The sequence below is a fragment of the Citrus sinensis genome, chromosome 9, assembly GCF_022201045.2.
Source record: "Citrus sinensis cultivar Valencia sweet orange chromosome 9, DVS_A1.0, whole genome shotgun sequence".
Lineage (NCBI taxonomy): Eukaryota > Viridiplantae > Streptophyta > Magnoliopsida > Sapindales > Rutaceae > Citrus > Citrus sinensis.
The window spans coordinates 8,800,246-8,815,846 of NC_068564.1; the positions used below are offsets into that span (position 1 = coordinate 8,800,246).

General features: G+C 35.4%; 2 protein-coding genes across 3 annotated transcripts; one reads left to right on the forward strand and one right to left on the reverse strand.

The window, feature by feature from the left end:
• The first annotated feature begins 827 nt into the window (after positions 1 to 827).
• LOC102613143 (kinesin-like protein KIN-14L) lies at positions 828 to 10,028 on the forward strand. 2 transcript variants are annotated; one of them, XM_052433649.1, is made up of 20 exons: positions 828 to 1,073; positions 1,239 to 1,308; positions 1,498 to 1,655; positions 1,808 to 1,954; positions 2,122 to 2,374; positions 2,854 to 2,945; positions 3,078 to 3,146; positions 4,125 to 4,220; positions 4,719 to 4,793; positions 5,456 to 5,537; positions 5,926 to 6,021; positions 6,184 to 6,357; positions 6,545 to 6,651; positions 6,837 to 7,012; positions 7,164 to 7,331; positions 7,468 to 7,718; positions 8,074 to 8,237; positions 8,550 to 9,175; positions 9,412 to 9,584; positions 9,665 to 10,028. In XM_052433649.1, the coding sequence occupies exons 2-20, from the start codon at positions 1,239 to 1,241 to the stop codon at positions 9,754 to 9,756; spliced, it is 3,069 nt and encodes a 1,022-aa protein (XP_052289609.1). In that variant the 5' UTR covers positions 828 to 1,073; the 3' UTR covers positions 9,757 to 10,028. The 2 variants fall into 2 exon arrangements, with proteins under 2 accessions (XP_052289609.1, XP_052289610.1); XM_052433650.1 differs by having other exon boundaries at positions 829 to 1,073; positions 9,680 to 10,028.
• A 1,352-nt stretch (positions 10,029 to 11,380) lies between these two features.
• On the reverse strand, positions 11,381 to 13,956 carry LOC102628603 (xylan glycosyltransferase MUCI21-like). The gene is made up of 3 exons (XM_006492877.4): positions 13,491 to 13,956; positions 13,263 to 13,346; positions 11,381 to 12,979 (listed from the first exon to the last, which is right to left on the reverse strand). The coding sequence occupies exons 1-3, from the start codon at positions 13,765 to 13,767 to the stop codon at positions 11,688 to 11,690; spliced, it is 1,653 nt and encodes a 550-aa protein (XP_006492940.2). The 5' UTR covers positions 13,768 to 13,956; the 3' UTR covers positions 11,381 to 11,687.
• Between the last annotated feature and the right edge of the window lie 1,645 nt (positions 13,957 to 15,601).

A 15,601-nucleotide genomic window follows, 5' to 3' on the forward strand; every position in this document is an offset into this window, starting at 1 on the left:
GACCAAAAAAAAATTGAAAAGAAAATTACAAGGGTAATAGTCCCATTTTTATATAAAGACATGTTTTGATACACACATACATACACACACACACATTTCAATGAACTATACAATAAGCTAGATTTTTTTAGTAATGCTATATTTTTGAACTAGAATCACAGTCATTACAATCTTAAATAAGGTAACATTCATTTGTTGGATGATATAACAAAATAAAAAATAATTTGACAAGTTATAAAACTAATATTTTAATACATGAGTGTCGCATAAACACTTGGGATTATACTTGAAATGTCTATTATTATTTTTAAAAATAAAAATACCAATAATAATAAAATGATAATACAATCTTCTAGCGAATAAATACGTGTAAAAATATATCTTTTATTAAAACTATTTATTAACATGTTAAAAGACAGGGTCCAGCTATGGTACTAATGTGGTACCATAATTTTGCCCTAAAACACAACACATTTTATTGAAAATAAGAAGAAGAAGAAGGAGAATTCACATCACAGAGGATCTCACCCTTTGTTAAATATGGCAACAAATCAAAACAATTTATGCACCTTACCTCAATTTTTTGCCACTGAAAATCTAATCAAATATCCAATCAATCGTATCATTAATCTAGGCCCAAACTTAGCCCAACCCAAATATATCAACAATGAATCTCATCCGTTAACTAATACCACCCACGTGGCAAATCATACGGCTCCGATCATCCTTCACTGACTCCAAAACCCAAACCGCGTGTGACCTCACTGTACAGATTTTGAATTCAAACTATACAAGTTAACGTTACGATTTTCCATAGCCTTAGCTTCGGATCCGAATCTGAAACCGAACCAAAATGTGTCTAAAATGAACAACCCCAAAAACAAAAGCATAACACTGACACATTATTCCATTGTACAAGAAAATAGCAAGCCCAATCAACTGAAGAAACAAAAGAATCAAGAACTATCACTGAAAAGAGAATTACACAAATCTTTTCTTTGTTTTTTAGCTTTCTGGGTCCTTTAGGGTTTCTTGTTTTTATTCATTCTGTTAAAGGAAAGAAAAGAAACCCAGTATGTTCTTGAATCTTTACTTTCTTTCCATTGTTTTGAATTTGTAAATTGTGCGAGTAAATGCATTTGCATGTGAAATGACTTGTTGGGTATTTTTTGTTTGATTGTTTTAATTGATATAATTGAGTTTTTTGTTTCTTTGGTTAATTATATGGGGACATTAAGATGGAAGATAGTAGAAGAAGAAGTGGGCTACATGACTTCAATTTGGCGTCAAGAAAAGCTGAAGAATCAGGTTGGTGAATGCTGATGCTATCTTTATTTCTTTCTATATGTGTGTGTGTGTGTAGATGTAGATTTTTCAATGTGTTTGTTCTTAATTTTGTTTTTTGTTTTGTTTTCTTGTGTGCCAGATAATGAATAGTGAGTCTTTTTTTTTTAAAAAAAAACGTTTCTTTTATCAAATTTGTGGGTTATTTTGTAGCTTGGAGGCGATTTGAAGCAGCAGAGTGGCTTGAAAACTTAGTGGGCCCTCTTGGAGTATCAAGCGAGCCATCAGAGAGAGAATTCATTTCTTGCTTGAGAAATGGTCTCATTCTGTGTAATGCCATTAACAAGATTAACCCAGGGACTGTAACCAAGGTACTCCATTCTTTAATTTAAATACCTAAGTCCAAAATTGATGAATAACGTAGTATGTTTGTTTGTTTCATGGAAATGCAGAATGTGATTATTGGTGGGTTTTTATCACTCTAATTATCTAATTGATGATTTGCTTTTGGAAATTTCTCAAGGTTGTGGAGAATAGTTCATATATACAATCATTCAGCCGGGAATCTCAGCCGCCTCCTGCTTATCAATACTTTGAGAATGTACGGAACTTTTTGGTGGCTGTTGAGGAGTTGAAATTGCCAGCTTTTGAAGCTTCTGATCTTGAAAGGGTAATATAACTCATCTAATGTTTTTTGTGTGTGCAATAAAACTAGATGAATAGAATGTCTCTCTCTCTCTCTCTCCTTCCCCCCCACTCTCTCTCTCTCTATATATATTTGTTTGTTGTTAGTATTGACCTGTGACTAATTGACTCATTTGTTTATGTTATTTTAAGGATACTTTGGAGGCAGGGTCAGCAGCCAAGATTGTCGATTGCATATTATCCCTGAAATCATACCATGAGTGGAAGCAGATGAGCTGTGAAAATGGATTTTATAAGCCTGCAAAAACTCTGTTGGTTCTGCAATCTGCCAGTAGGCCTTCACGAGCCTCAACAGTTATCACTTCAGGCTCTTCTAGGCATTTGGACATGTCTGCATTATCTGAGAAACAGCTACCTGCCAATGGTGAAAATCTGAAGCTTGAAGGTAGGTTGGTCTTTTCCACAGGTGTTTTTCATGTATGTTAACCTTAGATTTGTATACGAGTTTATTCACATCCCATAAGAACTCTTTAAGAAACCTTCTAAGCCTGACATCTAGATTGTGTAATTATTGTCAGTGTAATGTTAATAAATGATTTAATAATACTTTCTGGTACCTACCTAATGCGCTTGTCACTGTAAAGATAATAAATGGTTGTCAAAATTGCTCACTGGTTTATAATGTACCTAATATGCCATTGTCACATTTCATAACTAAGGTATTACAAATATTCATCCTTGTTAAATGATAGAAAATAATTTATTTTGTTTTTGGTTATGTAGAATTTAGTAGCAACAGCCATATACTTGAAAGAGATTTTTCGTTTTAAATAGCATTTATCTTGATAGATGATCCAGATGCTACTTATTTTTGCCTTGGTGTGTTATCGTATCTTACTTTATACAATGCATTGTATCTTGTAGATTTAATTGTTAAGGTGATTGCTGAATGCATGATTGGCGCAAAGGAAAACCTTGATGAGAACCTTTTAGCTTCCTTTCATAACAGAAGTCTGGTAATTTTTAATTCTTTTGCTTACTGAATTTAGATTCACCAAGTGTAAAAATTGGAACTAGAATGGAGAGCTAAAGTGGAGTAGATAATTTTCTTTGTTAATGGATTTTCTTTTTTCTCTGATTTGATCCAGGATTCATTTAAGCTGTTGACCAAGGTCCTCTCTAGTTGCTCAAAACAACTCCAGACAGAGTACCCTGAGGTCAGTCTGGTTTCAGTCAAAGATTACTCCAAAAATTTCCTGGTTGAATTTCTCAATATAAGATATACCAAAGAAAAATTAACAAAATATAAACTGGTTTTGTTGGTACATATTCTTTTTCCTTTTATGTCCATTGGTAGAGACAGAATGCAGGATAATGGTGGAAGTGTGATCATAGCTATCTATAGACATTGACTAAGGCACCCCCTGGCTTGCTACCTATGTTTCAACCAGCAGGATCTTGTCTTATCAAGCCTGAAAAATATATCCACTAGCAAATTTCTTGATATTTATATGTATGTTCTCTTAGTTTGATTGAATGTAGGAATTGGGATAAGATGGGACTGGAACTGGATTTGGATAGAGTGGATTCTATAGTACTGTTCTTTGTCTAGTGCAGTTCCGGACTAAACTGCATTCTGATTAAACATCTTATATTTATGTTTTAAAAGATTTATTGTCCTATATTCATGGAACTAAAGTTTCGAGCCACACCATTTGTCCAGTCCAATTTTAGAGTTTAATTGTGTGCTATTAGACTATGACAACAAGAAATATTGCTTAATCCCCTGTATCGCGCAATCAAGACGTGGCCTAGAGTCCTCGCTTTAAATTAATTTACACTTGTTATCCTGCTACGCCATAAAACATACTGTTATCGAAATCTAATTTTTTAAGGGAATGTTAATATTTGCCCTAAAGGAACTAGATGAGGGAGACTACTGGCAATGAACGTGTGCAAAAAGCAACTTGACTACAAATAATACATCTAAAAAGTAAATTATGCATCTTTTTGAGACTTTCAATGCCAAAAGGCTCCCTTGGTATGCACAGATTAAGAGGACTCTTGAAGTAACTAAAAGGCGAAAAATCTCCCTTGCTTTATCTTATTTGAACAACTTTTGTTTTTACTTTTTTAAGCCAATGCTTTTGCTTCATAAAGCTCTCTGTAATATAGTTATTCCTGTTCAAATGCAGCTGAAATCAATGTTTGAAGCATTTCTAAAAGGAAGCAGGTTGCAAACCCATGTAACTTCTTCTCCAGAGGATTTACCTGTACTTGGAATTTCTCAGGTAATTTTTTAAAATTTCAAATGGATGTGGCTTTATAAGCATGTACCTTTAAAGAAACATGTTAAACATAACTGCTTCGATTTCTTAGATGTCATCTTTCTCATTAATATAAAATTCTACTGCAATTATTTCTCATTAATATTTTGTGATTCATAGCACTTACCTGAATGGTCACCATTATTGTTTTACTGTTTCCCTGATATGATTTTCTTCTTCATAAAAAAAAAAACACCTTTCGACCTTGTCAGATCATTAATGTTGACAATCTCAGTGATCTAAATAAGTAGATGTGCTTGGAGCAGCATCAATCCTGCTTCCCTAGATGTACTTTTGAGCACTTTCTTTCTTAACCCAGTTAATGCCACCGAGAATTTAATAAATACACTATTCCTATTAAGGGAAAAAACATCATGTTTCCTGCACTAAAAGGTGATGCTTGTACATACACATTTGTCCATGCATCTGTTTCTTGGATACAGAACCTGAATTCTTTCACAGTGTTGCAGAGCTTGCTTGATGAAAGGTAACTGCAAGCACCGGCAGTTACTTCAAATGCAAGAAAAAGAACTTGTGGTAAGTAGTTCTGCCATGAACTTCATTTTTTGCTTGAATTGTCACAGTCTAGGTTAATCTGTATGAAATTGTACTTTCATAGAAAATAACATCGGGAAGATAAAAAAGTTGGCGCATATTTTTTGCTTGTAATCAATTTTAGAATGCTTTACATATATTTTCTTGCTTGTTCAGCATAAACTTACATTCATTAGATTGCCCTTATAACGAACTGTTTTCAGAAATATGATTCACCTGTATAAGCATTCTTGTCATGAGACCTTATTTAGGAAAGAAAGCTGTTTTTAACAGCGAAGAACATGGTCTCTGTGGTGGCTGATTTTTTGTTTTAATTTATTTCACTTTTTCCCTGCTATTAGAGTAAGAAAAATAATGCACATCCCTTTTTCATTTTTAGCAAGAGATCTATGCTCAAAGCTTGCTGTTTGGCTTATAACGTGCTGCACCTTAATGAACATAAAGCTTTCTTCTTTCTTCAATTATTTTGTGTATCTTTTGCTTGTTTATCTGATCATTTCTTCTTTTGAAAGAAATTCTTGGCCAAACACACATTGATGATAAAGGAAGATGTTAAATATTGAATGATATAAATAACCGCCTCAATTTTCTATTAAATGAGAACTTCTTCTATAATTTTGTCATTTTGTTCTTAATTATTTCAGGATCTTAAGGACTTGTTATCAAGAACGAAGAAAGAGTTCAAAGACTTGGAGTTGCAGCTGCATAGTGATTTAGAAGACCTCGGTCTGTTCTATACTAAAAGGACCTTAAGTTTAAAATGAAACATACTTTCCTAATTTTTATTATTTATCACATTCTCGTAATCTTTACCAAACATTTATATATACAATGAATTTAGGCTGGACTCCTTTAGTACTGTTGTCCAGATAATGCTACAAGTATGTTTTGAGCTTTTGCAGCTGATATCTTTGTCCTGTGTATCTGAGACCAGAATTTCTTCTGATTTTGTTTCCATAATTCCTTATTTATGAAAAAGATGAATTCATAATCAGAAGCCATTTTTTTTTTTTTATGATGGTTTCCTGTCTTTATATGCACATCAAGTTTTGAAGTTTTTGAAGTTTTTTGGAAGTTAAAATGTGCTCCTATCTGGCAATTTGCATGATTTCAGGAAATCAGGTGCAGGAGATGTCCTCTGCTGCTCTTGGGTATCACAGGGTGGTGAATGAAAACAGGAAGCTATACAATATGGTTCAAGACTTGAAAGGTACCAAAAACTATCCTTATGTTACCCTTCTGATTATTTTAATGAAATATTGCTTTACTTAGAAGCATTGATGATGTAATGTCAATTTCAGAAAAAAACAAAAAAAGGAAATGATGTAATGTCAAATCTATTCATTATGTACTGGGTTGAGATTTTCTTCAGGCAATATACGAGTTTACTGCAGAGTCAGGCCTTCTTTCAGGGCTGAAACAAAAAATGTGATAGAATTTATCGGTGAGGATGGCTCACTAGTGATTTTGGACCCATTAAAGGCCCGAAAGGAAGGAAGAAAAGTGTTTCAGTTCAATCATGTGTTTGGTCCAACTGCCACGCAAGGTAAAGCTCAGTATTAATCTATTACTGAAATTTATTGGGGAGGATGGTTTATTAGAGAGGGTGGCTTACTGCAATTTAATATTGCATTGATTCGTATGTGCCTCTGATTGCTTCGGAATAGCAATTTAATATTGCATTGATTCGTATGTGCCTCTGATTGCTTCGGAATACCAATCTTTGTTTTCAGATGATGTATTTAAGGACACTCAACCATTAATAAGATCAGTGATGGATGGTTATAATGTATGCATTTTTGCATATGGCCAAACTGGATCTGGGAAAACGCATACCATGGTAAGATCCTTGTCAACATTGTTTCAGCAGTTCAAATTTTCTAAAACTCCATTAAGTTCATTTGATTTGTTTTGAATATCTAATGATTTGGCAATGCATTTTCCATCTGCACAATACAAATTATTGTCTTAGTTTCTCTACATCTTCCCAAGATATTTTCAGCTAATGTATGGCTTTTGTGACAGAGTGGTCCTTCAGGAGGAATGCAAAAGGATAGGGGGATTAATTATTTGGCTCTGGAAGATCTATTTCATATATCTAGTACAAGGAAGGACATCATCAATTATGACATTTATGTTCAAATGATCGAGATATATAATGAACAAGTACGAGACCTTCTCATAGAGGATTCATCAAATACCAAATATCCTTTATATTTCATCTTCTACCTTGTAGAAATATTTTTGTTCTATTAAATATGTTCATATATAAAACTTTAGATAGGAAAGTTTGTTTCTCACTTTTTTTTTTTTAAAATGCAAATGCAAACATCCGGTATCCTTAATTGTGCTCAAATTAGAGATAAGGAGTTGTGCTAGTGAAAATGGGTTGAATCTTCCAGATGCTACGATGCATTCAGTGAAGTCCACAGCTGATGTTCTTCGGCTGATGAAACTTGGTGAGGTGAATCGTGCTGTCAGTTCTACAGCAATCAACAACAGAAGCAGCCGCTCCCACAGGTCAGTTTTGGGATTGTGCTGATTGTTTAGCCCATCTTATTGTATTTATTGAAAAAGTCGGTTTTGTTTAGAATATATGAAACGTTGAGTTTACATTTGAAGATTTCTCTGAAAATTGATGGAGTTGTATCTGCAGTGTCTTGACAATACACGTCCATGGTAAAGATACATCCGGAAGCATTCTTCGTAGTTGCCTGCATCTAGTAGATCTTGCAGGCAGCGAAAGGGTGGACAAATCAGAAGTTACAGGTGATCGGCTAAAGGAGGCTCAATATATCAACAAGTCCCTTTCTTGTTTAGGAGATGTGATCACAGCCTTGGCTCAGAAGAACTCTCACATTCCTTACCGTAACAGCAAGCTCACTCTTCTCTTGCAAGACTCTTTAGGTAATTAAATGCTGTTACATGTCACCTTTTCATAAAGCCTCTACTTCCTTCTCCTTAGAATAGTGTGTAATTTGTAACTTGTCGCTTGGACTTGCTGCATCTGTTAGGGTGAGGGGGTATGGTGTGTATCCAAAATGGTGAAAAAGAACTGAATGCACATCTGTAGGTTTTTTACCCTTTTGTTTATTCATTTATGTTGAAAGCTCCTCTGTAAATTGTGAGGCAGCCAAATGTGATTGATAACTTTACAAAAAAAAAAAAAAGATCTTATTCTTGTGTGTAGACATTTCCTTGAATACATTCGAAATGAGGCGTATATTTACCAAATTCTCCTTATGGAAAAATTGTATTTCAGGTGGACGTGCTAAAACATTAATGTTTGCACATGTGAGTCCAGAAGTGGATTCTTTTGGGGAAACAGTCAGTACATTGAAGTTTGCTCAAAGGGTTTCAACTGTTGAGCTTGGTGCTGCACGAGTGAACAAAGAGAGTAATGAGGTTATGCAACTCAAGGAACAGGTGAACATATCGATTTAATTGACTGTTTTTTTAATCTTTATATTCATCTAAAATTGTTCATTTTTACATTTTTGAATGCCCATGCACTAGATTCTTGATACGTTGTTCTTTTTATTTTCCGTAATTTCTGGAATTTCGTACCAAATATCTAAACAAATGAATACTTTCTGAAAAGTTTTGTTTTAGGTAGAAATTGCATGGTTTCGTGTCATATTATCTCTAATTTACTAATTGATTCGTGTTCATGAGCCAGACAGTTGCATACGAGTACACAAATTTATTTATTGTTTTTTATGTTTTAAAATCTGTCAGATTGAGAGCCTCAAAAAAGCGTTGGCAAATAAGGAAGCTCAGAAAGCAATAGCAGTGACTGAGCGAACTCCTCCTCGTACCCGAAGACTGAGCATTGAGAGTCTTAGTGCAGTGAAGACTGAGAAAGTGATAAATAGTCAAGAGAAAAAGGGGACAAAAACCCCTTCAGTCCCAACTCGTGCACGAAGATTAAGTTTGGAAGGTCCAAGATATGGTATCAAGGAGAACATTCAGGTAAAAGTATCTGATAGTGTAAGCAAGCCCCTACAACTTGGGTCTGCTTCGAGACAGAAATTTGATCAGTTCCAAGCAGTTTCTACGCCATACGAGCATTGGAGCAGCAATGATGTTTCCATTATCGATGCTAATCATCATAATAACGTTCCCAAAAGTCCTAATTTTTCCTATAGAAAACGGGCAGTGAAATCTGACAATAGACCCCTGATTTCATCTCATCAGCTGCCAAATACACCTGAGCCACAGATATCTGCCAGAAATGAGGTTCAGATTGAGAAGCAAAGTGAACTAACTCTTTCCACAGAACCTCGGACTACAAATGGAAAAGGATCCCAAATAAGGAAATCCCTTCGAACCATTGGAAAACTGATCAATGGCTCTGAAAAGAGGTATGTGAAATCTGGTACTTAATTTCTAAACTAAACTTGTGGCAATGTTAGGTAAATTTTACATCTTATCATAATTTCCATTTGGTTGATGAACATTTCTAAAGGATGAACAGTCTCTGGGCACTGGATTACTATGTAAATATTTGTTTATGCCATCTTTCCAGCAAATCATATATTTTAAAAGTTTATCCCAAAAAAGTATTTGTAATCATAATTTGTGGCCTTATAAATTACAGGAACCAACAAAACTTGATTTTACCCACCAAGGGTGCTGGCAAAATCAATGATGGAAACTCCCCAGTTAGAACCAGTACAAGGTCCCTGAGGCGGCAATCACTTACTGGAACTGAAGCTTCGGGGTCAGATAGGTCTCGCAGATCATCTCTTGGAGGGAAGCCAACTGAATCAAGTAAGCAACACCTGCACAGAACTGATGCAGGTTTTTTGCCTCATTTTATGCAACTGTTTCATGATTTGAGTTCTTCGTAGTATTATCTTTTGCAGATGCAAATGACTATAGGAATGCCAAGACACCGCCTCCAATCCGCCCATCAGCACAGACTACAAAGCGCTGGATGTAGATCTACCCTTGCACTTAAAGGACTCCAGTAGTGCTTCAACTCGAAGCATACTGCTTTGCTGACATTTGAGCTGGACACACTCCAAAATAGACAAACCCAGAGTTAGCAGGCTCGCAGATCGAACAAGAAGAAAATCTTCATGTAGATAGAAGTAGAATGTAAGATTGTAAATTGATTCATATTCCACCTTCTTAAAAAACTATCTTTTCTAATGAAATTATTTCACAATCGTGTAATAAAATGGCCGCATTTGGCACGCTGTTTGAGTTCAACTTGTGACATTGAGAGTTACTATCAGCTCCCGGCAACTAAGAAATGGGTGTGATGAGATCAACTTTGAGGGTTGAATAGCTCTCTGCTCTGTAACAATGCACTTCTGGTTTCATCACATTCATTTCTTGCTGAAACATTAGTTACTTACGTTTGCCAATTTGCCAACACCACAACGTCAGGGCCACTAAAACTGCAACTAGAAATCCGTAACATAAACCAAAAAAAAAAACAAATCCCCTATTGAAATTTATCTTGGAAATCAATGCTTTACTTCATATATAGAAATAAATTCTTCCAATATCTCAGAGAATTTGCAGTTAAGTTTTGCAAGATTTTTCAAGGCCCACCAATAAAGTGGGTGATAAGATCTTCCCCATACTTTCCTGAATTATTTGTACAAAAATAATAGTTCTAGCTATTGAGCTTCTTCACATGGAAAATGACAATCTCTTGGCAGGGGCAGTCATAATTATTAGGACCACTTGAATTCCTTATGGATTCTGAAACTTGCAGCAAAGAGGACACAAAGTTCCCATTTAAAACACTATAAATGCAATTAAATTTTTCAAATGAAAAGTGAGAAAATCACAAGTTTGCATGTCAAAGTACCATCTAGCCGAAAGTAATTTTGCTTCCCCCCCCCAAAAAAAAAAGGAGCCTTCAAAGCAATGTATGTCTTCACACTTGCAAAAACTGAAGTAATAAAAGATGTTAAAGGGTTAAATGATTGAGAAATGTCACATGAAAACAACAAATCCAGATCAATTAACTTGAGCAAGTAAAAAATGTTAAAGCCTAGCACATGCTAACCGCCAACCATGCCTCCATCTGCACCTTAAAAGGCACTTCAATAATACTGTTGCCAATTCAAAAAGACCCAGAATCCATGTTTTAGTTTGGCGTCACAAGAAATTACAATCAGTAGACACGAGGGACAAGAAATTCGGAACACAAAACCTCAAGTTTCCAACAAAAGACTACAAAACATCTAACATACAGAGTACAAAATGAAAAAGCTTGCTAAGCAAAAGCACAACATACAAAATTCACATAATGAATACGAGTTCAACTCAATGCAGTTTATATATGAAAAATTCTGGAAAACCAATAAGAAAGGGCAGGTAATCCCTGAATTAGCATAAAAATTACAAGAGTTAAAAGGGCAAAGAATTGAAGATTGTATCTTCTTCTAGAAATGCTAACATTACAAACAGTACACACAAGAGTAGCTTATTACTTCCTGACACAAAGGACTTTTGATCAAGACTGCCAAGAACATCAGCACTTTGGATTAAGAATCAAGATGAGAGATAACTCATGGATATCAGGAGATTGTAAGAAAGATCTGAAGTACAGTAAAAGGATTTATTACAGTCAAAATGTTGTATGTCAATCTAAGTCTTACAAGCATGAAAGAGCAGCTGTTTCAAGCATCCTAAGTATTTACCAAATCGAAGTGCCTTTTTTTATTTTTTTTCCCTCCAATACCTTTTACCGCTAAATGTACAAATCAAGAAGCAACATCACTAGCTTTTACACAAAAATGTAACTGGTTACAGTGTTCCCACCAATCTACGACCATCGAATTAACCAGTGATAATGGAGATATTAACATCTAACCACATTTGGAGTCAGAGATCCACAGAAATGCATTTAAATTACTGTGATTGGTGATGACAGTTCTGGCTGATTCTTTTGATAGAATAATCATAAGCACGAACCAACCGCTTCTGAAATCTTCGGAGGTTTAATCTCACATTTTGGCCATCGAGATAGATTGTTTTTGTGTATTGCCATCCCTTTTCGTTCACACTTGAAGGATCTCTAAGAACAGGATCATTTTTATCATATTGGTCATACAATGAGCTTTCTCTAGGAAGAATGGTGTAGCCAATATACTTCAAACCAAGTTTTCTTGCCGGTTCTCCATAGTACGTCTCTGCTGCCCAATCAGTTCCAAGGGGAATAACCTGAATAAACACAGAGCCAGGCTTCATGAAGAGAAAATGAGTCATGGCAGCACCATGGACTCCAACCATGACATCACTTGAGTTAAGTGCCCGATAAATCTTTGCCAACTCAGATGTTCGATCAGGCCTTACAACTTGAACTTGAAATCCAATGTCCTCTGCCATTTTCACCAACGAATTCTCATTAGTTATTGCTCTAGACCCATTTCTAGACAAAATAACCAATTTTGGTTTCTTGGATTGATCTCCTTGCACTTCCTTGACATTTTTGAACGAGGGATCTGATGACGGAGAAAGAGAGAGTTTCTCTCGTGCTTCTCTTTCCTCATCCTGTATCAAACCTCTTATTCTAGGCCAGTAAGCTTGATCTAGAACATTTCTGAAGTCAATTGCATTCTTATTTCCCCTCATTAACGAAGGATCCACTGTGAGCTCATCATGGATTCTTAGACCAACAATCGCTTCTGGAAAGCAATGAGTTCTCTTGTCTCCGCTAAAATCTATAGGTGGATAATCTGATAGACGTGATAGAATATCGCCATACTTCATAATCCACCAATTATGATATTCAAGAATGACAAACACGACCTTCTTCTTCAAATGCTGAGAAGTAATATACAATGGCAGAATTCCATCATTAAATTCGTGATAAACATTACCCGTATAGCCGCCGGTTGAGAAAAACACAGCTGGGACATCATGTACAACATCACAATGATGGTTGGCTGTTTCATTTTCTTTCTTCACAACAAGGTCTAATTCGTCAATGGTGTCCATTACACTTGTTTCCCATTTTCGTGTATATGGTCTGATCTTTTCATGCTGCAGTTCCTTCTCTTCAACCATGCTTGAAACATAGTTGATGAAGCCATTGGTGTTTTTGTAGAGAAAGATTGAAGAGGAAGCAGAGTTTGTTCTCACATCCCCTTTCATGATACATACATCAGTACGAATACTGCTTCTATCACAACATATAGTCCCTGTAAAACCCACAACAAAATAAAATAAATAAATCATTCACCAAATATATACCCAAAAAAGGGGGGGGGGGGGGGGGGCAAAACCAAAATCAAAAACAATTTTTTTTTAGTAAAAAAACAAACCAAAAACAAAGATATTCACTTCAAAGTATAAACAAGGCAAAAATCTAACATTTTTCAGCTACCAAATAGACCAAGTGGGAAAATTCACAACCAAACTACACAAAAATTAATTATTTTTACTTTCAAAGATAGAGAGAGACAGAGAATATGAAGGACAAACCATTAGAGATTGAAGAACAAAAAGGAGCATTTACAGCAGCAGCAACAAGTCCTTCATCTTCAGCACCAAAAGAATCTGCAAAAGCTTTTAATAAACAAAGAAACAACAACAAAAATCAAGAAACAAACAAAAAAAGAAAAAAAAACAGAGAAAACAGAACAAAACAAAAAGAAAAAAGAAAAGAACCCAAGATAGACAGAGAGAGAGAGTGAGAGAAAGCTGGCTTACAGAAGAGAGACAAAGCATGAGGAGTCAAGATGAAGGTGCAAGAAAGAAGGGAAAGAAGGAGAAGGGAAAGAAGCTTCGTCCTGCTGGTGGTACTGCTGCTTCTCTTGTTGTGGTAACTAGGCGGTGCACAAACAAAAACAAGAGCGGCCGCCCCAGCTCGAGACTCCTCATCATCATCATCATCACCATCACCATCATTAACAAAATGTTCTCGAAAGGGTATCTGTTGCATCGCTTTCTTCAACTTGAGGTAACGCTGGTAGTAGTAGCGCCCCATAAATATTTTTTTTCAGCTTCTGCTTTTGTGATAAGCTCTCAAAGGAACGTCCCCAACTGGCCAACTCCTCCAAGAAAGAGAGAAAGAGAGATGGTTTGGCTAAGTTTACGAGGAAGACAGAAAGAAAAGAAAGAAAAGAAAGAAAAAGAAGGAAACTTTGAACTCAGGGAGAAGCAAAGCCAAGGCAACTTTATAGTAAATAGTATCTATATATGTATGTATGATATGTTCTATTATTATTATTATTATTAAAATGTGCAACTGTGCGTGTTGTTGTGCGCGTGAGAGGCTGTCAAAACGAGGCTAAATCAGAAGCAGCCTAACAATTTTCATTCAGCCAGTCAAATAATTGGGGGTTGCGTCGCGTTTGGTGTTTATTTTGCTCGTTTAAACGACGTAGTGTTGGGCACTCCACGCGTCTTTGAATGTGCCGAATGTGTAAGCAAGTTGTCAAAGTTCTCTTCTTCCCCAAGCCACAGAGACGCCAACTGTACTTTGATAATTTACATGGATGTCCCTCAAGTTTTTGTTAATAAAAAAAATCGCCATCTGGATTCTGAAACTCGTTGTCAATGTCCTTGTTGTTGGTAGCTAGCTCAATCAGTCAAAATGTATGTCACCACTTATACCCTTAAAAGTAGAGTGCGAGTAATGATCCATCGACACTTTGAAAGCAAATTACAAAGATTTTAGACTTGGGGAGGGATAAAGCAAATTTATTAGAATTCTCGATATATTTGGATTAAATGCATAAACAATGATCAGGCAACGCTACTGAATCACGAAAAATTATTCTGTTTACTTTTTTATTTACTTATACTTTGATGATATATTATTTTAACCCATGCTTAGATTTATGGGTTGCAAGCAAAATTTTCACTGTACATTCAAATCGTATGAGTCTCATAGAAAATAACAAGATCATTATCTTAGATTATATACATACGGATGTATCACTCTATTTAGTAATTTTTCATAATATACTACTATACATATGTACGTTGTTTTGATTCTCTAGTGTTATTTTAAAAATAAGCTAGTATTTAATGCTGAAAGATTCAAATGGAAGACACTATTTTTATTCTCTAAAACAAATATCTTATTAAAAACTAAATCACGATAGTTATCTTTATCTTGACTAAATTTGGTTTCTTTTCTATATGTAAAAGTCATTATTGAGAATGTGTTGAGGTCAAACACAATCAATGGACTTGTTTGACAAACTCAAAACCAAGAGATGCAAATGATAAAAACTCTGCAAATCACTCACTAGTTTATTTGATTTGAGGGGAACAACAAATACTCTTACCAAAAATTACCCCAAATACACTCCACCCAATAGATCTTGTACAAAAACAATGGACCAGATTACCGCCCAATTGGGGAAGGCCAGGGTTCTTCTTCAGTCTCAGGTCACGTGACTGAAAGAGGGGGAATATTTTAATATTATTTTTTTTGGGTGGGTTATCCGAAAATATTGATCCACGCGCGGTGGAAGCGCGTGGGAGAGATGAAATGATCCATTCTGTTTGCCAGCAGCTGACGAGGTTGGTGGTGTGGCTGTCTTCAATGTCGAACAAGCCTCCCCCCCAAAGCTTTGATCAAAATTTAATTAATTGTTCGATTGTCTTTTCTGGGACGAGGTTCCAATGCCTTTGACAAAAAATAAATAAATAAATAACAAGTAATTTATTAAATACAAGTTGAACTGAATAAAGAAAGCATAAACGAAAAATAAATAAATAAATCAGAGATTGGTCAAATTGTTTAACCATGGAACATTAATTCTTTTATACACACACACACACACACACAACAAGTTTGTGAACTGTGA